This window comes from Anomaloglossus baeobatrachus, chromosome 9 (genome assembly GCF_048569485.1).
Source record: "Anomaloglossus baeobatrachus isolate aAnoBae1 chromosome 9, aAnoBae1.hap1, whole genome shotgun sequence".
NCBI lineage: Eukaryota > Metazoa > Chordata > Amphibia > Anura > Aromobatidae > Anomaloglossus > Anomaloglossus baeobatrachus.
This window is the reverse complement of record NC_134361.1, coordinates 34,137,155-34,158,516: the sequence shown is the minus strand read 5'-3', so window position 1 is coordinate 34,158,516 and position 21,362 is coordinate 34,137,155. Positions and strand designations below refer to the sequence as shown.

Here is a 21,362-nt window from a genome sequence, read left to right as displayed (position 1 = left end):
GATGGAACATTTACAAAGGTATGGCTTTAACTAAAAATGGGATTGAAATAAAAAAAATTGCAGTTCCAAAGTTTAATGCTGGGTACTGCACCAAGGGGGGACTTTTTAGGGACCTAGAAAGCTCCTCATTCACTACTTATATTGCTAGTAGTATGAGGGAGGAGCATGAGACGACTTCAGCCCGACACCTCCTCCTCCACCCTAGGGGCATTATAAAAATAAAAAGGAGAGGACAGAGCGCATGCGCAAAACCCGCACTGCGCCACCCTTCCTAAATGGACACTAGGCGTGAACCCAGCGCATGCGCAACACTGCCATTGCGCGCTTCACCTCACGCGACTAAAGTGAGGGCGGAAGCGTTACAAGCTAATAGCGCCGGGCAGAAACAGGAAGTGAGAATGCGGTTCCGCTTCCGGTCTTTCTTTTCCTCCCCCTCCTCTCTAAAAGCAACATGGCCTCGTTTGAGCAGATGAGAGCAAATGTGGGCAAATTACTACGGGGAATCGACAGGTGATTACCGGGGGAGGGGTGCGGGGCTGGTGGTGAACCTGTTCACCTCGTGATGCTAGATACTATTACTCTCTGTTATCTGCCAGCCTCCTACCACCGTATATTAGTTACTACTGACTAATGGCACCTGGTGATTAAATTCCTTGCTGTGAGTGAATGGAAATACGTAGTGTTCCCATTCACTGAATGTAAGCAGAGGTCCTGAACATGGGGAGATAATGAAAAACAAAGTGTTATGGAAAGTTGACGATCTTCTTGTTACATAACGTAATAATGATGGAGGAGATCGTCACTAGGAAATAGAAATAAAGTCCGCAGGGTCCTGGACAGTCACAAAGAGGCGCTGAAGACAGTTTTATCACTGTGCACTGCGGAGTGGAGAGGAGCTGGAAATAAAGTGACAAAGGGGAGGTCCGACATGTCTTCCAGTGGCATCCTTGCCGGGGACTCCACCGACCACTAGATCAGGGGTCTTCAGCCCTTTTAGGAGACAAGGGAGCAGCAATTCCTCATTCTGGCTCCGCAAGAACCGCCTCGTTTAGCGATCAAGAGGTCCCCATGATTACACGGGACCTTCAAGGGTTAACAGTTTATGTTCTGTTACTTATTTCAGCATAGGAATATTCAGATGGACTTTTCTGTACCTCCTGTAGCTCCTCCTGGCAAAAAGGAACAAATTACTGTAATGACATGAAGCTTATTTTGTTGTATTTTTATTTTTTCCATAAAGGTACAATCCTGAGAATTTGTCCACTTTAGAGCGCTACGTGGAGACGCAGGCGAAGGAGAATGCCTACGACCTGGAGGCGAACCTGGCCGTACTGAAACTGTGAGTGTCCTCTGTGCTAATCACTGCTACGGCCACATTCACACAGACGTATGTCCGGCCTGAGCGGCCACATTCACACAGACGTATGTCCGGCCTGAGTTCTGTCCATGTGAGCGCTGTAGGACCATTGTTATGGGGCAGCACAGATGAGTGTTTTGTTTTTTTTTCTCTCACGGACTGAATCGGCAAAGTAAAAAATATTGCAGCCTCCCCTGCTTTGTCTAGAAGTCAGATGAGACTGTCATTGTCTATGGGCGCAAATAAAAATCATATCCCATCCGGATCAATTGTATAGCCGCACCTGATTGTTACTGATAAATTGGAATTCTTAAAGGGAATCTGTCACCAGGTTTTTGCTTCTCCATCTGAGAGCAGCATAATGTAGAGACAGGGAACCGGATTCCAGCGATGTGTCACTTACTGAGCTGTCTGTTGTCATTTTGATAAAATCACTGTTTTCTCAGCTGCAGATCTAGCAGTTATACAGAGCTCATGAATATGCTGGACTACCTGCAGCAAGGCCAAGTAGTCCTGTAATGATAAGCTACTACTGATTAAACAGTGATTTTATAAAAGCTACACTAAGCAGCCCAGTAAGTGACACGTCGCTGGAATCAGGGTCTCTGCCCCTACATTATGCTGCTCTCAGATTAGGAGGCAAAAACCTGGTGACAGATTCCCTTTAAATGAAGGAAACTGTATTGATGAATAATTACTGATGTACTATAGCAGATTCCACATGGATGATAATTGAAATGAAAAATTGCCTTTTTTTTTTTCCTTCTCACTCCTGTGAGCGGATCCTGTCAATCTGTCAATGGAAGAAGTTGTTCTCGTATTCAATTATTTCGCATTCGGCCTATTTCACATCACGTTATTTTTTTTTTTATTATTATTATTATTTTTTTTTTATTGTGAAACTAAAGCAAACGGATGCATTTTAAAGCTGATATATACGTTCATTTTAACACATGCGTTGCGTTGTACCAATTTTTTATTTCTTTGTTACTGGCTCCATTTTTTTTTTTTTTAAATTACTTGCAAGGGATGTGCCAAGCGCTCATGTTCATTAATACGTTTGCATCTATTTGCTATAGACTGCTATGATATTTAAGAAAAAAAGTACATTTTTAATCTGTTTTAATGGATGAAACCGCGTAGTAGATTACGTTCGTTGCATCCAGTAAAAACAAAGGTTGAAAATGGAGAAGTGCACAAACGTCATATGGATTCTATGTGAATACGAATATATCTGTAAACACATTTTTTTTTTTTTTGTTAAAAGCGATACAAAAACATATTCTGTTAGACAGTACAAAGAGTTTTTCCTTAAAGGGGTTTTCCACTACTCATTCCCCATGTTTGAACCTGTTAAAATAAAAAAAGCTTATACCTACCTCTGGTGCTGACACTTGTGTTTCTGGTCTCAGTATAGGCTTTTCTATTTTAATGGGGGAAAACATGAGAATGAGAAGGGGATGTCCAAGTAGTGGACAACCCCTTTAAAGGGAATCAGGCTTTTGCCCCCTAATCTGAGAGCAGCATAATGTAGGGGCAGAGAGCCTGATTCCAGTGATGTGCCACTCACTGAGCTGCTTAATGTACTTTTGATAAAATCACTGTTTAATCAGCAGGAGATTATCATTACAGGACTACTTGGCGTGCTGCAGGTAGTCCAGCATATTCATGAGCTCTGTATAATTGCTAGATCTGCAGCAGAGAAAACATTGATTTTATCAAAACGACAGCAAACAGCTCAGTAAGTGACACATCGCTGGAATCAGGGTCTCTGTCTCCACATTGTGCTGCTCTCAGATGGGGGAGCAAAAACCTGGTGACAGATTCGCTTTAAGATTAGCCAACAATATCAGATTGGGGGGATCTTGACAGATGACATCCCACAAATCTGGTTGCTCATCTGGAAGAACAGTGTATAGAACAGGATAGCTCCGTACGCCTTGTAGTGGCCGTTCTCAGGTATTGCAGCACAGCCCTCATTGAAGTGAACTGGATCTGAGCTCATGCATAATGGATGCTCCGCAGACTGCCTCCCCTCCTCCTCCTCATCATTGCTGTATTGTCCGGTTATCTTACTTATAATGGTCTAATCTCTATGTTTTTGTATTTGCAGCTATCAGTTTAATCCAGCGTTCTTCCAGACCACAGTCACCGCTCAGATCCTGCTCAAAGCCCTGACCAACCTCCCGCACACAGACTTCACCCTGTGCAAGTGCATGATCGACCAGACGCACGTATCCTTTCTGCACGGAGTACAGGGGTGTGTGCTCAACCACAACATAAAAAGGGGGGGGGGGGACGATTTTGTAATTAAATTTTAGAAATGTGCAGGAAACAGGGCATTAAATTCAGGTATTCATACAGTGTTTTACCAGAAGTGGCCATTGTCCTGCTGTATTCCCTTTGTTATCTAGAGTCTTAATTCACCGACCGATCAGCGCTTCTGTCTGGCAAAGCAGTTACATCGTGTTACACCCAGTGCGGGGCCTGTACATGAAGCAAGGACTCTGCACCATCAGGTCCAGCCCGGCCTGCTCCTTTAATGCACCACTCGGTCTTTATGCTACAAAGGGGAAAATCTGCGCGGTGGTCCTGTCTGCCATTTACTGGCTAGGCAATAATCATGTTAAACCGATCATGGGAACACGGCGCACAGCTGCATGAAGCGCTGCCACGTCAGTCATTATTGAGCTCTGTAATTGTCTTTTGCTCTCGGCCCCGTACATATTGATCGGAGTGGTGCGTGACCACAGCTCCATTCAACCAGGTGACGCAGGACCCCCTCGATCTTGTGATCAGTAGGACCCCCTCGATCTTGTGATCAGTAGGACCCCCTCCATCTTGTGATCAGTAGGACCCCCCCCGATCTTGTGATCAGTAGGACCCCCCCCTCGATCTTGTGATCAGTAGGACCCCCCCCTCAATCTTGTGATCAGTAGGACCCCCCCCTTGATCTTGTGATCAGTAGGACCCCCCCCTCTCGATCTTGTGATCAGTAGGACCCCCCCCTCTCGATCTTGTGATCAGTAGGACCCCCCCCTCTCGATCTTGTGATCAGTAGGACCCCCCCCTCTCGATCTTGTGATCAGTAGGACCCCCCCTCTCGATCTTGTGATCAGTAGGAGCCCCCCCCTCGATCTTGTGATCAGTAGGACCCCCCCTCGATCTTGTGATCAGTAGGACCCCCCCCTCGATCTTGTGATCAGTAGGACCCCCCCCCCCTCGATCTTGTGATCAGTAGGACCCCCCCCTCGATCTTGTGATCAGTAGGACCCCCCCCTCGATCTTGTGATCAGTAGGACCCCCCCCTCGATCTTGTGATCAGTAGGACCCCCCCCTCGATCTTGTGATCAGTAGGACCCCCCCCCTCGATCTTGTGATCAGTAGGCCCCCCCCACTTGATCTTGTGATCAGTAGGCCCCCCCCACTTGATCTTGTGATCAGTAGGACCCCCCCCCTCGATCTTGTGATCAGTAGGACCCTCCATGCGATCAGCAACCTACCAAATCTCTTGTGGATAGATTGAGTTGTGGCAATGTCAGGATACAGTGAGACATATTTTTTTTTTGCCGTTTTGAACTTTTCTTTAATATGTGGACTCAGCAAGAAGAGCGTCCGATCCGACAAATCCTGTATCTGGGGGATCTGCTGGAGACCTGCCACTTCCAGGCATTTTGGGTAGGGGTCGTCTTCTTAGAAGTCTGATGTTACTGTCTTTGGTTCCTCTCTTCTCTGATGGTTCTTTGTTTCTTTCTCCGCAGCAAGCGCTGGACGAGAATCTCGATCTTCTTGACGGTATTACTGGCTTTGAGGACTCTGTTAGAAAATGTAAGTCTTAGATAAAAAAAAATAGGTACATTTTTACATTTATATAAGTGCTGTATTTTTTGGATTATAAGATGCACTTTTCCTCCTAAAAATTTGGGAGGAAAGTGAGAGGTGCATCTTATAATCTGAATATAGCTTACCGGAGAGCAATGGAGAGGAGTAGCAAGAGGCAGGGGCGATGCTGCAGCGGCTGGGCAGGGGCGATGCTGCAGCGGCTGGGCAGGGGCGATGCTTCAGCGGCTGGGCAGGGGCGATGCTGCAGCAGCTGGGCAGGGGCGATGCTGCAGCGGCTGGGCAGGGGCGATGCTGCAGCGGCTGGGCAGGGACGATGCTGCAGCGGCTGGGCAGGGGCGATGCTGCAGCGCCTAAGCAGGGGGGATGCGGCGGCTAGGCTGGGTCTGCGGCGGCTGGGTCTGCGGCAGCAGCTGCGTGGGGCTGCAGGCAGTGAGGGCTTTAAATAATGGCACTCAGAGTCGGTGCATGCACAGACTTTCGGCTCAAGATCTCATCTGCACACGCGCCACCTCCGGCCCATTGATTTTCCAACAGCGAACTTAAGGAAAATGGTGCCCGGAGGTGGCGCGCGCGTGTGAAGATGAGATCATGGCTTGTCATTGAGCCATGAGCTCAATCTGCGTATGCTCCGACTCTGGGTGGCATTTCTTTGAAGCCTTCAGCGCTTGCAACCCTAATATAGCCACCGCCCCAGCCCAGCTGCATCAGCCCCAGATCATCCACCCAAGCACAATCGCCCCAGCACAGCCGACACCACCGCCCCTGCCTCCTGTGACCCTGCTCCACCACCGCCCCTGCCTCCTGTGACCCTGCTCCACCACCGCCCCTGCCTCCTGTGACCCTGCTCCACCACCGCCCCTGCCTCCTGTGACCCTGCTCCACCACCGCCCCTGCCTCCCGTGATTCTGCTCCGGTAAGACACTACCAGATTATAAAATAAAACCCTTTTTTTCCCTAAATTTGGGGTGCGTCTTATAAACCGAAAAATACGGTGGGTACAAAATTCTATACCGGTTAATATCATAACAAGTAATTTGTACAGCTTGAGCTCCGCTTCTGACACAGCCACAAATTCTCTGCTCCTTCAAACAAGAGGCAAGTAATAAACTTCTGTCTGCCTCCGCCACTAGGAGGCGCTCACTGACAGCAGCTTATAGAATTCTATGGAGGCTACAGAGACAATTCAGCGAGCGCCCCCTTGTGGTATATGCAGGACGACATAATTTTAGCAAAGTCTCACAGTTAAACATTTGGTGAGGTGTCCCTGAGATTTGAAGTGACGCAGTGAAGACTCTGCCATTCACAGTAATGGCGGCTGTAAGTGAATGTAAGAGTCTGTAGATGGGGTCCGAGATGCAAAGGTTTCCATTCTGGTGATCGGTGCAGTCTACAGACCCCTCCAATGATGAACAAAACCTGATAGCAAAAAAAAAAACCCAAAAACCTTTATTCTGGAATAGAGCTACAATAAGAAAAACCTCCAAGATTTTGGGTTGTGAAGATTAAAAATGGCCGATCCTGAAGAGGTTAAACTGAATCTGACAGCAGGTTTTATCCATTTATCCTGAGAGCAGTATGATGTTGGGGCAGGGAGCCTGACTCCAGGGATGTTTTACTTGCTCAGCAGCTTGATGTAGTTTCAATACATTCAGTGTTTTATTAGCTGGAGATTATCACTGCTGGGCTTAGGTGTCTTGTGCCAGGCAGTCCGGCTCATTTGTGTAACTCCACCCTCCCCACCCCTGATTGGCAACAAGCTGCCAATCAGTGATGTGGGCGGGGTTATACACAGCTCTGCATTCCGGGCTCTGCTAAATCTACAGCAGAGAAAACTGTGATTCTATCAAAACTGCACTTAGCAGCCTGGTAAGTGACACATCGCTGGAATCAGGGTCTCTTCCCTTACATCTTGCTGTTCTCAGATTACATAGACAAAAAGATTTGTTTAAAGGGGGATGCATTTAGGCTGCAGCACATTACATCATATTGCTATGATTAGAGGCGTCCTAACCATTGGGACCCAATCAGACGAAAAAAAAGGGGGACCCATCACTTGTCATAGCTGGATTACTTCTTTATTTCTGTGCCCGAAAGGAAGCGGGGGAGGGGGGGGGGGGTACGTATATCTGTACCCACCATTAAAATAATATAACAGAATTTTGGAGACATTTAGAGCAAACTATATGCTTAGCTGCTCCTCAGTCACCCCCAGTCCTGAAGCGGACCCCCTATAGTAGTTTGTATTCACATGCACCATGAAGACCCCTGCAAGCTGGAAATCACTCGCCCTACTCTAAGCTTGTCGTTCTGTTTTCTCAGTTATCTGCCACGTTGTGGGGATCACCTACCAGCACATTGACCGGTGGCTCCTGGCCGAGATGCTCGGGGATTTGTCAGGTAGGTGGCAGAAAGGTGCGCACGCACATATCACCCATGTGCTTCCAAGAGACGCCGGTTGACATTCGATATTTCGAGGATAGATGACACATGTCGGCCATTGACGGCGCCGCCGTGGTCCATACCCTGTATCTTGTATTGCAGCTCCGCTCCTATCACCATCATAGGGCTGAGCTGTAAATCAGACACGGCCTATAGTTGGGGACAGATCTTGTCTCTTACAACCATTTTCACAGTATTACCGTAATGGGTTTGCGTAAATGTACACACCCCTCTGTGTGCGTTTTATGTATTTAACATGTTCATTATTACTTCTCTCCCAGAACCTCAACTCAGAGTCTGGATGAGCAAATATGGCTGGACGGAAGCCGAGAACGGCAAAATCTTCATCTGTAACCAGGAAGAGAATATCAAACCCAAAAATATTGTGGAGAAGATCGATTTTGACAGTGAGTAATGAGCGGGGACTTGGCACAATCTTGGTACTGAGCAGAATGAAAGCTGAAATCTGATGTGGTTGTAATGACCGACTGCGCCACTTTTTCTACTCCGTCATTATCATAAATCACCCTAATAGATGACACCCATCTATTAGGTTCCCATATAAAAATTCTTCTCACCTGTCCTCCGGTCCTGCGGTGTCCTTACCTGCTTCTTGCAGTCCGTAGGCACATAGACCCCTCGGTGATCTTGCCCAGAGCCGCTGTTGCAGGTTGCCATCGTGGCTTTACCGCAGTTGAATGCTTTGCGGCGCCGTAAAGCATTCAACTGCAGTAAAACCATGACGACGGCGGCCCTGTGCACCGGACAAGATCACTGAAGGGGCTGTGTGCCTGCGGACTACAAGAAGCACCTCTCAATGAGCGTGTCCGCTGCACAGGGCTGCCGCTGTCATGGTTTTTCTGTAGTTGAATGCTTTACGGCGTCGCAAAGCATTCAACTGCAGTAAAGCCATGATGACAGCCTGCAGCGGCAGCTCCGGCCAAGATCACCGAGGGGCTCTACGTGCCTGCGGATTACACGAAGCAGCCGAGGACACCGCTGGAACGGAGGAGAGGTGTGAAGAATTTTGTGTGAGTGAACAACGGCATAATAGGGGACCGGAATGAGGACATTAGTAAAGGATGGGCACATTACTACAAGGGGGGGACAAAGATGGGGCATATTACTGTAGGGCACAAGGATGAGGCACATTACTATAGTGCACAAGGATCAGGCACATTACTATAGTGCACAAGGATGGGGCACAGTACTATAGGGCACAAGGATGAGGCACATTACTACAAGGGTGGGACAAAGATGGGGCAAATTACTATAGGGCACAATCATGGAGCACATAACTATAGGGCACAAGGATGGGGCACATTACTACAGGAGACAATATGGGCACATTCCATTTTATTGGTGAATATATTTTAAATATTCCAGTAGCTGCTTCATTTCCCACCGTAGGCTTATACTAGAGTCAATATGTTTTCCCAGTCTTTTGTGGTAAAATGGGGTCCTTGGCTTATACTCGAGTATATACGGTATTGCGGATTTTTGTGGCTCTTTTTGTGCATCTTTAAGGGTGACACTCCACATCATAAAGGGACATGGTCATGGTGCACATTTAAAGTTCACAGGGCACTTTATGCACTTTTTTGTTTTTTATACACAATTTTGGTAAAATTTTCAAACTTTACTAGTACTGTAATACACTGTGGATTTTCCACCCTGAAAAATAAATTCTTCCCTTTGTGACCAGTGCATGGCCAATATTAGTTCCAAATTAGTAATAGATGAATATACATTGTAAAAACACCCAAGTGTTACTTTAAATCTCCTCTTTTAGCCTTAAAGTGGTGGTTCGGGACTTTTACATTGAAGGCCTGTCCTTAGAATAGGGAAGACTGATGGTACTTTGTAACAGATAAATGTGAACAGGTGCAAACTGAAGATGAAATATCCTCTGACAAATAAACAGCTGCACTCTGAAATGCTAAGGCATGCAAATATATATGCATTATTGCTAAGGGAATACATATGCAAATTAAGACACTCTGTGCATAAAAAGGCTACTTTTATGTGAGCCCAGCAGCCAGCGTCAAGGCGTATATCTTTGTTGCTAATAAACCTACAATATTATGGTAGGAAAGGACTTTGCTAATAGGAAATTAAAAATCGCCTTTAACTGGTGGGATGGAGTGCTCAGTCAGAAGGCATGACTCTATACTCTAAAATGAGAAAAATGACGGCACTTCCTAACACAAATGTGAACAGGTGCAAACTGAACATGAAATATACTGTAACAAATAGCTGCACTCTGAGACGCTAGGACATGCAAATAGTGAATATAGGAATTTTCTATCAGCAGGCTCCTGCAGCCCATAAAATTGTAAGCTGTTCAGCCTAGGTAGAGGCCTTTAGGTAGGGAGTTAGCAAATGAGATACACCTTGATGCTGGCTACTGGGCTCACATAAAGCCTGCACCTGCATACATTATTATTTTACTCCATTTTTTTTTTTGTTTTATCCACAGGTGTGTCTGGAATCATGGCGTCTTCACAGTGACTTTCCAATTGAAGAGAATAAACTTTATTTTATGTACAGTCCCAAGTGTTCCAGCCGGTGAATAAAGGCGGTGAATTAATCAACGTGTGTCATAATGTCTATATCTCAGGAGGGGCTACGCTTTATAGAGGGGTGTCAGGGTTCAGTTTGCTATAAAAATGGAGAATATGCTCCCATTACATCCCAGTTCACAGTAGTAGTGTGTTCCTGTGGAGCTGCAGACGACCACTTTCTATGGCGCTTTAGGCTTTGTTCACATCTGAGTTGGAGGCTGAGACTTTGTCGCAGATCTGGAAATAAAATAACGTAGCAAAGAATAGGACGCTGAATGTCAACAGGATCCATCATCAGACTGATCAGTCGCTGCTGGACAAATCCGCTACATAATCCACATATTGAGGAGGATAAACCCCTTTAAAGAGAATCTGTCCCCAGATTTTTGCCACCTAATCTGAAAGCAGCCTAACGTAGGGGCAGAGATCCTGATTCCAGCGATGTGTCACTGGGCTGCTTAGTGTAGTTATGATAAAATCCCTGTTTGATCAGCAGGAGATTATCATTACAGGACTAGAAAATAGAAAAAGAAGCCAGCACTATTCCATACTGAACTAATTAATAAATGGAGATTTTTGGCAAAAAATTGCAATCCTTTGAGCCACCCCGCCTCGCCAAGGCAAATCTCCGTGGGGCAGTCCTACACTAACACATTTCATTGTGATCAATGGGTGCCATGCGGCCTCACACATCTACTCTATCATTACAGGACTACTTGGCATGCTGCAGGTAGTCCAGCATATTCATGAGCTCTGTATAACTGTTAGATCTGCAGCAGAGAAAAAATTGCTATTATCAAAATGACAACAGACAGCTCAGTAAGTGACACATCGCTGGACTCAGGGTCTCTGTCTCCACATTGTGCTGCTCTCAGATGGGGGAGCAAAAACCTGGTGACAGATTCCCTTTAATTTCTGCTATCAAAATTGATATGGTAGATGCGGATTCTGCAACGGATTTGTCTGTAGCAAAAAATCCAGACTTTCTCTGATGAATAGCGTCACGCCACCATTATTTTGTCTGGATTTCAGTGCATATAGCTATATATATTATATTATATATATTTATATTATATATATTTATATTATATATATTATATATATTTATATTATATATATTATATATATTTATATTATATATATATATATATATTTATATTATATTATATATATATTTAGATTATATTATATATATTATATTATATATATATATTATATTATATATATATATATTTATATTATATTATATATATATATTTATATTATATATATATTTATATTATATATATATTTATATTATATATATTATATTATATATTATATATATTATATTATATAATAAATATATTATATATTATATATATATTATATTATATATATTTATATTATATATATTATATATATTTATATTATATATATTTATATTATATATTTCTTTGTCGCTCCTAATTGGGAGACCCAGACAATTGGGTGTATAGCTATGCCTCCGGAGGCCACACAAAGTATTACACTAAAAGTGTAAAGCCCCTCCCCTTCAGCCTATACACCCCCCGTGCTGCTACGGGCTCATCAGTTTTTATGCTTTGTGCGAAGGAGGTCAGACATGCACGCATAGCTCCACAGCTTAGTCAGCAGCAGCTGCTGACTATGTCGGATGGAAGAAAAGAGGGCCCATAACAGGGCCCCCAGCATGCTCCCTTCTCACCCCACTCTTGTCGGCGGTGTTGTTAAGGTTGAGGTATCCATTGCGGGTACGGAGGCTGGAGCCCACATGCTGCTTTCCTTCCCCATCCCTCAATTAGGGCTCTGGGTGAAGTGGGATCCTTTCGGTCTCCAGGCACAGGAGACCGTGCTCCATCCACAGCTCCTGAGGACCCTGCTGGATAGGAGCCGAGTATCGTTCAGGGACATGGCCCTGCTACTTTGAGGTACTCTGTGTCCCCGTGGGGACCGCGCACAGCAACACTCCAGCATTGCTGGGTGTGCTAGTGCACCGGGGACAGCAGCGCTGACTGAGTTTGTGCCATTACACACTTCAGCGTCGCTGAGTGTGTTCGTGTAGGGGGACTGCCGCGCTGACCGCCGCTGCCATGGTTATCACTGCGGCGCGGCTGGGACTGTTAGTGCGCCGGGGACTTCCGCGCCGACCGCGCTTATACGGCGGCCGCGCTTATAACTCGAGTCCCCGGCTTTTGCGGCCTAGTCTCTTTTTCTTCCCGCCCCCAGCCCTGCCAGTCAGGGGAAGGGCGGGACGCTGTACAGGACGGCAGCATTGAGGGCTGGAGCATGCTTTGCATACTCCACCCCCCTCACTCTGCACAGTGGGGCACCAGTTCCCGCACTTTTCTGGGTCACGCCCACGACTCCCTCCTCTCCTCAGGACGCCGGCAGCCATTCCTCTCAGCTCTGCTAACGCTGGAGAGGAGAGACAAGCTCAGGGAGACCCAGGCAGGAATTCTGGTGCCCACACAACCGCTTTGCGCAGGCGGTAAGCAGCACCTGTGGTGCTGGCCCCACTGGTGCAGAAGTGTACTTATAGATTATATGATTATAGGCTATACTTTACACTGTATGGTGCACTGTTGATTTTTGTCTATATACCCTCCTGTATTGCTCAGAGGAGACAACAGCATGTCGTCCACAAATAGCAAGGGTGCCAAAGCACAGACTTACTATGCTGCCTGTGCAGCATGTACGGCTATACTGCCGGCAGGTTCCACTGACCCTCATTGTGTGCAATGCTCGGCCCCTGTGGCACTTTCTCAGCCGGAGCCTCTGCTAAGGGTGGCCCAGGGAGAACCACCTGTTAACACTGTCCAAGTGACAGGGACGGAGTTTGCAGTTTTTACTGAAAGACTTTCTGAGACTATGGCTAAGATATTAGAAGCCTTGCAGTCCAGGCCGGCATCTCAAGCCATGGGCACTGTGGAATCATTGCCCCCTGGTCCCCCTCAGTTGGAACAGCAATGTCCTCCCGGGGTGTCTCATGGATCCCAGGGTGAGGTCTCTGACACGGACCGCAGCCCCAGACCGATTAAGCGAGCTCGCTGTGATATCCCCTCGACATCATCACAATGTTCAGGGTCTCAGCGAGAGGACTCTCTGTATGATGAAGCGGAGGTAGCTGATCAGGATTCTGATCCTGAAGCCGCTCTCAACCTTGATACTCATGATGGGGACGCCATAGTGAATGATCTTATTGCGTCCATCAATGAAATGTTGGATATTTCTCCCTCAGCTCCTCCGGTGGAGGAGTCAGCTTCACAGCAGGAGAAATTCCGTTTCAGGTTTCCCAAGCGTACAATGAGTATGTTTCTGGACCACTCTGACTTCAGAGAGGCAGTCCAGAAACACCGAGCTTGTCCAGATAAGCGTTTTTCCAAGCGCCTTAAGGATACACGTTACCTTTTCCCCCCTGACGTGGTCAAGGGCTGGACTCAGTGTCCCAAGGTGGATCCTCCAATCTCCAGACTGGCGGCTAGATCCATAGTTGCAGTGGAAGATGGAGCTTCACTCAAGGATGCCACTGACAGACAGATGGAGCTCTGGTTGAAATCCATCTATGAAGCTATCGGCGCGTCTTTTGCTCCAGCATTCGCAGCCGTATGGGCACTCCAAGCTATCTCAGCTGGTCAGGCGCAAATTGACGCACTCACACGTACGTCTGCGCCGCAAGTGGCGTCCATAACCTCTCAAACGTCGGCATTTGCGTCTTACGCTATTAATGCTGTCCTGGACTCTGCGAGCCGTACGGCGGTTGCAGCCGCCAATTCGGTAGCAATACGCAGGGCCTTGTGGCTGCGGGAATGGAAGGCAGATTCGGCTTCCAAAAAGTGCTTAACTGGATTGCCATTTTCTGGCGACCGTTTGTTTGGTGAGAGATTGGATGAAATCATCAAACAATCCAAGGGAAAGGAAACATCCTTACCCCAGGCCAAACCAAAAACACCCCAACAGAGGAGGGGACAGTCGAGGTTTCGGTCCTTTCGGGGTGCGGGCAGGTCCCAATTCTCCTCGTCCAAAAGGCCTCAGAAGGATCAGAGGAACTCCGACGCATGGCGGTCTAAATCACGCCCTAAAAAGACCGCCGGAGGTGCCGCTACCAAGGCGGCTTCCTCATGACTTACGGCCTCCTCACACCGCATCCTCGGTCGGTGGCAGGCTCTCCCGCTTTTGCGACACCTGGCTGCCACAAGTAAAAGACCGTTGGGTGAGAGACATTTTGTCTCACGGTTACAGGATAGAGTTCAGCTCTCGTCCTCCGACTCGATTCTTCAGAACATCTCCGCCTCCCGAGCGAGCCGAGGCTCTTCTGCAGGCGGTGGGCATTCTGAAGGCAGAAGGAGTGGTGGTCCCGGTTCCTCTTCAGCAACAGGGTCACGGTTTCTACTCCAACCTGTTTGTGGTTCCAAAGAAGGACGGGTCCTTCCGTCCTGTTTTGGACCTAAAACTGCTCAACAAACACGTAAGGACCAGGCGGTTCCGGATGGAATCCCTCCGCTCCGTCATCGCCTCAATGTCCCAAGGAGATTTCCTAGCATCGATCGATATCAAGGATGCTTATCTCCACGTACCGATTGCTCCAGAGCATCAGCGCTTCTTGCGCTTCGCCATAGGAGACGAACACCTTCAGTTCGCGGCACTGCCGTTCGGCCTGGCGACAGCCCCAAGGGTTTTCACCAAGGTCATGGCTACAGTAGTTGCGGTCCTCCACTCTCAGGGTCACTCAGTGATACCTTACTTAGACGATCTGCTGGTCAAGGCACCCTCTCAAGAGGCATGCCAACACAGCCTCAACGTTACTCTGGAGATGCTCCAGAGTTTCGGGTGGATCATCAATTTTCCAAAGTCAAATCTGACACCGGTCCAATCGCTGACATATCTTGGCATGGAGTTTCATACTCTTCCAGCGATAGTGAAGCTTCCGCTGGACAAACAGCGTTCACTACAGACAGGGGTGCAATCTCTCCTTCAAGGTCGGTCACACCCCTTGAGGCGCCTCATGCACTTCCTGGGGAAGATGGTGGCAGCAATGGAAGCAGTCCCTTTCGCGCAGTTTCACCTGCGTCCTCTTCAATGGGACATCCTACGCAAGTGGGACAGGATGCCGACGTCCCTAGACAGGAACGTCTCCCTCTCTCAGGCAACCAAAGCTTCCCTTCGGTGGTGGCTTCTTCCCACCTCATTATCGAAGGGGAAATCCTTCCTACCCCCATCCTGGGCGGTGGTCACGACGGACGCGAGTCTGTCAGGGTGGGGAGAAGTTTTTCTCCACCACAGGGCTCAGGGTACGTGGACTCAGTAAGAGTCCTCACTTCAGATCAATGTTCTGGAGATCAGGGCAGTGTATCTTGCCCTAAAAGCGTTCCAGCAGTGGCTGGAAGGCAAGCAGATCCGAATTCAGTCGGACAACTCCACAGCGGTGGCTTACATCAACCACCAAGGTGGGACACGCAGTCGGCAAGCTTTCCAGGAAGTCCGGCGGATTCTGCTGTGGGTGGAAGCCACAGCATCCACCATATCCGCAGTTCACATCCCAGGCGTAGAAAACTGGGAAGCAGACTTTCTCAGTCGCCAGGGCATGGACGCAGGGGAATGGTCCCTTCACCCGGACGTGTTTCAGGAGATCTGTTGCCGCTGGGGGATGCCGGACGTCGACCTAATGGCGTCACGGCACAACAACAAGGTCACGGCATTCATGGCACGATCTCAAGATCACAGAGCTCTGGCGGCAGACGCCTTAGTTCAGGATTGGTCGCAGTTTCAGCTTCCTTATGTGTTTCCTCCTCTGGCACTGTTGCCCAGAGTGTTACGCAAGATCAGGGCCGACTGCCGCCGCGCCATCCTCGTCGCTCCAGACTGGCCGAGGAGGTCGTGGTACCCGGATCTGTGGCATCTCACGGTCGGCCAACCGTGGGCACTGCCAGACCGACCAGATTTGCTGTCTCAAGGGCCGTTTTTCCATCTGAATTCTGCGGCCCTCAACCTGACTGTGTGGCCATTGAGTCCTGGATCCTAGCGTCTTCAGGATTATCTCTAGTAGCAGTCACCTCACTTCGGAGAGTGTCTGAGTTGGCAGCGTTATCATGCAAAGCCCCTTTCCTGGTGTTTCACCAGGACAAGGTGGTTCTGCGTCCGGTTCCGGAATTCCTCCCTAAGGTGGTATCCCCTTTTCATCTCAATCAGGACATCTCCTTACCCTCGTTTTGCCCTCATCCAGTTCACCAATGTGAAAAGGATTTGCACTTGTTAGATCTGGTGAGAGCACTCAGACTCTACATTTCTCGTACGGCGCCCCTGCGCCGCTCGGATGCACTCTTTGTCCTTGTCGCTGGCCAGCGTAAAGGGACACAAGCTTCCAAATCAACCCTGGCTCGGTGGATCAAGGAACCAATTCTCGAAGCTTACCGTTCCTCGGGGCTTCCGGTTCCCTCAGGACTGAAGGCCCATTCTACCAGGGCCGTGGGAGCGTCCTGGGCCTTGCGACACCAGGCTACGGCTCAGCAGGTGTGTCAGGCAGCTACCTGGTCGAGCCTGCACATTTTCACGAAACACTATCAGGTGCATACCTATGCTTCGGCAGATGCCAGCCTAGGTAGGTGAGTCCTTCAGGCGGCGGTTGCCCACCTGTAGGACGGAGCCGTTACGGCTCTATTATGAGGTATTATTTACCCACCCAGGGACTGCTTTTGGACGTCCCAATTGTCTGGGTCTCCCAATTAGGAGCGACAAAGAAGAAGGGAATTTTGTTTACTTACCGTAAATTCCTTTTCTTCTAGCTCCAATTGGGAGACCCAGCACCCGCCCCTGTTTTTGTATACACATGTTGTTCATGTTAAATGGTTTTAGTTCTCCAATATTCCTTCGGATTGAATTTACTTTAAACCAGTTTATAATTTTTTCCTCCTTCTGGCTTTTGCACCAAAACTGATGAGCCCGTAGCAGCACGGGGGGTGTATAGGCTGAAGGGGAGGGGCGTTACACTTTTAGTGTAATACTTTGTGTGGCCTCCGGAGGCATAGCTATACACCCAATTGTCTGGGTCTCCCAATTGGAGCTAGAAGAAAAGGAATTTACGGTAAGTAAACAAAATTCCCTTCATTTATATTATATATATTTATATTATATATTATATATATTTATATTATATATATTATATATATATATATATAATATATATATATATAAATAATTTTATACCTCCACTCCCATTGATTTCAACTGGAAATTTGCAAAGATATTTTTCAGTCAAGATTTACAATCAACGTCATGGGAAAGAAAAGCGATAGGTCAGTTAGACGATGTTCACACTTGGCCTTTTTTTTTTTTCTTTTTCTCTTTATATGCAAAGCTGCTACATTTTACGGTATCAGGTTTCTGAAATCTCATGCACATGCTTATTTTCTATTTCCTTCCATATCAATTATTTCAGCATTATTGCAGAATTTTCATACCCATAGAAGAAAATGAGAACATGCAAAAAAACAAAGCATTTTTATTTTTTTTGCTCTGTTTTTGGTAAATAACACCATAGGCCTAGTGCCCACAGGGCATTTTTATGCTTTTTTTTTTTTTCCTTGCTTTTTTTTAGCGCAAAAAAAAAAAACCAATGAAAATGCATCCCAGCAAAGTATGAGATTCATGATGCTGTGCACTCGCGTTTTCTTTTTTCCTTTTTTTTGTTGCTGAAAAAAGTGACGCCAATTGTTTCTGCTTTTTTTTTCTTCCTCTATCTCTGCATGAAAAGTGTGAAAAAAGCATGAAAAGAAACACGAAAAAAAGCATGAAATTAAGTAAAAAGAAGCAGCTTTTTTGTGCTGAAAAAAAGCACTGTGGGCTTTGTGTGCACTTTGCTTTTTTCATGCTTTTTTTTCCATGCAGATTTTAATCAATACTGCAAGGAACACGCATCCTAGCAAAGTCTGAGATTTGTGATGCTGTGCACTCGCGTCTTCTTTTTTCCTTTTTGTGTTGCTGAAAAAAGAAGTGACATGTCAATTGTTTCTGCTTTTTTTTTTCTCCGCTATCTCAGTGCATGAAATGCGTGAAAAAAGCATGAAATTAAGCAAAAAGAAGCAGCTTTTTTGTGCTGGAAAAAAAGCACTATGGGCTTTGTGTGCACGTTGCTTTTTTCATGCTTTTTTTTTTTTTTTTTCCTTGCAGATTTTAATACTGCAAGGAAAATGGATCCCAGCAAAGTCTGAGAATCCTAAAGTTCTGTACACACTTTGCTTGTTTTCCTTGCAAAATTTGTTGCCGAAAAAAGCATGTCTGATTTTTTATTTTTTTTTTAACTTGCATTTTCCCTATTTCAATAGATGAAAAAAGCATGAACGTGGCGAAAATGCACATTTTTTTTCTTCTGCTTTTTTCTTGCCAAAACATACTTTATGTGCAGAAAAGAAGCACTCAAAAAAGCAACATGTGCACATAGCCTTACTTTATTAAACATGTAGTGCCGACAAATCACACATATAAATCCCCCCCACCCAAAAAAAACCAAAACAACAAAATGCAGCAAAACCTGGATTTTTGCTGCAGAAAAAGTGTGTGAACATAGCCTTATATGAGAACGCTAAAGAGAGGGTGTCTCTCTTTGGGTAAGGACCCAACCTGGGCGTGAAAAAAGGGGGCTTGCTTCATATCGGCGGTATTTTGCCGGAAAGCTGGATCCGGCACAAATGCGTTTTAGCTCCATTCATTTACAATGGCATCACAGCAAGATGCGGTCACGTGCGACTGACGTGACCGCATGTTGCCGCGATACTATTGTAAATAAATGGAGCTGAAACGCATTTGTGCTGGATCCAACTTTCCGGCAAAATACCGCTGATGTGAGCGTGGCCTAAGTGATATAATTCCATGAGTGCCACACACTGGGAAGGAATTGAGTTTCCGTAGTTGCTGATGACCCGGGTCCAGAAGCAGGATCTCTATTTAAAGGGCCCCAAAGTGCATTAGTAGAGCCAGAAGTGCTAAAGTATGGAATAAAAATAACCCCCTTGTGGGCACTGCTGCATACTACCTCTAAGGCAGGGGGTCTGAGCCGTGTCCGTGGCAGGTGGCCATGCGTGTACAGTCACTAATCATAAGTGAGGCGCTCAGGCCTCGTTCACATGACTAAGTTTTCTTATACTCTCTATTCTGGCAGAAGCTGTTTTTTAAATGTATTTATAGAAGAGTGTGATTAATAATGCAGGCCGCCTCTCCAGATAAGTCACATTGGCATTGAGCGGAGGGCACAGACGCCACGTAACTCCATGGGACAAAATATGGTCAGTTTAAAACCCATCCTGCTGGAAATAGAGGTGTAATATGTTCCAAAGTCCAGAGGTAACATCTGTAAGACAACCCCAATAATCACAGTACAGGGATAATGCGCACAGTGATGTCACAGTACAGGGATAATGCACACAGTGATGTCACAGTACAGGGATAATACACACAGTGATGTCACAGTACAGGGATAATACACACAGTGATGTCACAGTACAGGGATAATACACACAGTGATGTCACAGTACAGGGGTAATACACACAGTGATGTCACAGTACAGGGATAATACACATAGTGATGTCACAGTACAGGGGTAATACACACAGTGATGTCACAGTACAGGGATAATATACACAGTGATATCACAGTACAGGGGTAATACACACAGTGATGTCACAGTACAGGGATAATACACACAGTGATGTCACAGTACAGGGGTAATACACACAGTGATGTCACAGTACAGGGATAATACACACAGTGATGTCACAGTACAGGGATAATATACACAGTGATATCACAGTACAGGGGTAATACACACAGTGATGTCACAGTACAGGGATAATACACACAGTGATGTCACAGTACAGGGGTAATGCACACAGTGATGTCACAGTACAGGGATAATACACACAGTGATGTCACAGTACAGGGATAATACACACAGTGATGTCACAGTGCAGGGATAATACACACAGTGATGTCACAGTACAGGGGTAATACACACAGTGATGTCACAGTACAGGGATAATACACACAGTGATGTCACAGTACAGGATAATACACACAGTGATGTCACAGTACAGGGATAATACACACAGTGATGTCACAGTACAGGGATAATACACACAGCGATGTCACAGTACAGGGATAATACACACAGCGATGTCACAGTACAGGGATAATACACACAGTGATGTCACAGTACAGGGATAATACACACAGTGATGTCACAGTACAGGGATAATACACACAGTGATGTCACAGTACAGGGATAATGCGCACAGTGATGTCACAGGTACAATACAAGTTGATCACTCACACAGTAATATGTAAAATATAGAGAAAATAAATAATGATGGCACAGCATAGGGGTTAAAAAAAAAATTGTATTTTTGTATGTAACAATGTGACCATCACCTCTGCGGCCCCATTGTCGGCCCCCTGGTTGGAGACTTGTTTCTTCAGTCAATTGTCCAGCAGGTGACCCCCCCCAATTGAATGGACAGGAATTGTGACTGGGAGGGTCACCAGTCATATTCCCAGTATAACCATTGGCTGCACTGCTACTGGAGGGGTTGTTACAGAGGGGACGATTGGATATATAATAATAGGATACCAATCGTCACCCGAAGTCCGCCGGGCGGATGACATAGCCGCTACGAGACTGGTGGACGGGTATAGCAACTAAGGAGAAACTGAATGTGAATGAAGGGATGTAAATGGCACACCCCAACGTGTAGCGTGTCCCTGTTGGCGTCACAGGTACACGAGTATCGGTCACGTGTGTAGGGACTTGTCAGACCGAGAGGTAACCCAGTTAGTGTCACTGGGAAACCGATGACATAGACGCTGAACCGGTTATGGGCATAGGGAGCACAATATACTGATAGGATAGTCCGGTTAGCGTACACAGGTCTGCCACAGGCACTGCAGACGGTATACCAGTCACGTGTGTATGGGGCAAGTCTGACCGGATGGGCTACCCAGCTAGCGTTACTGGTTACCCAAGGACTGATGGGACAGAGACTGACCCGCACTGTGCCAAGACACAGGTGTACCGAGATATGAATACCTGGTACCGGCGCCTAGCCCTGATTAACTCTGTCCTATCGCACACACACACACACACACACACGCAGGAAAGATGGCGCTGGAACCC

At 46.7% G+C, this 21,362-nt stretch overlaps 1 protein-coding gene across 1 annotated transcript; it reads left to right on the top strand.

Annotated features, from left to right (window-relative positions):
- The first annotated feature begins 404 nt into the window (after positions 1 to 404).
- Positions 405 to 10,233, top strand: EIF3K (eukaryotic translation initiation factor 3 subunit K). The gene is made up of 8 exons (XM_075322542.1): positions 405 to 510; positions 1,241 to 1,339; positions 3,471 to 3,591; positions 4,961 to 5,035; positions 5,119 to 5,185; positions 7,520 to 7,597; positions 7,921 to 8,046; positions 10,119 to 10,233. Exons 1-8 carry the CDS (start codon positions 452 to 454, stop codon positions 10,148 to 10,150), a joined length of 657 nt encoding a protein of 218 aa, XP_075178657.1. The 5' UTR covers positions 405 to 451; the 3' UTR covers positions 10,151 to 10,233.
- Positions 10,234 to 21,362: the final 11,129 nt, after the last annotated feature.

What these genes read in the sequence shown, in the direction of transcription:
- EIF3K (XM_075322542.1), top strand. Translation starts at nt 452, where the DNA reads ATGGCCTCGTTTGAGCAGATGAGAGCAAATGTGGGCAAATTACTACGG. An exon ending in GATGCTCGGGGATTTGTCAG is followed by an intron (nt 7,598 to 7,920) that starts GTAGGTGGCAGA and finishes CTTCTCTCCCAG; the next exon opens with AACCTCAACTCAGAGTCTGG. An exon ending in GGAGAAGATCGATTTTGACA is followed by an intron (nt 8,047 to 10,118) that starts GTGAGTAATGAG and finishes TTTTATCCACAG; the next exon opens with GTGTGTCTGGAATCATGGCG.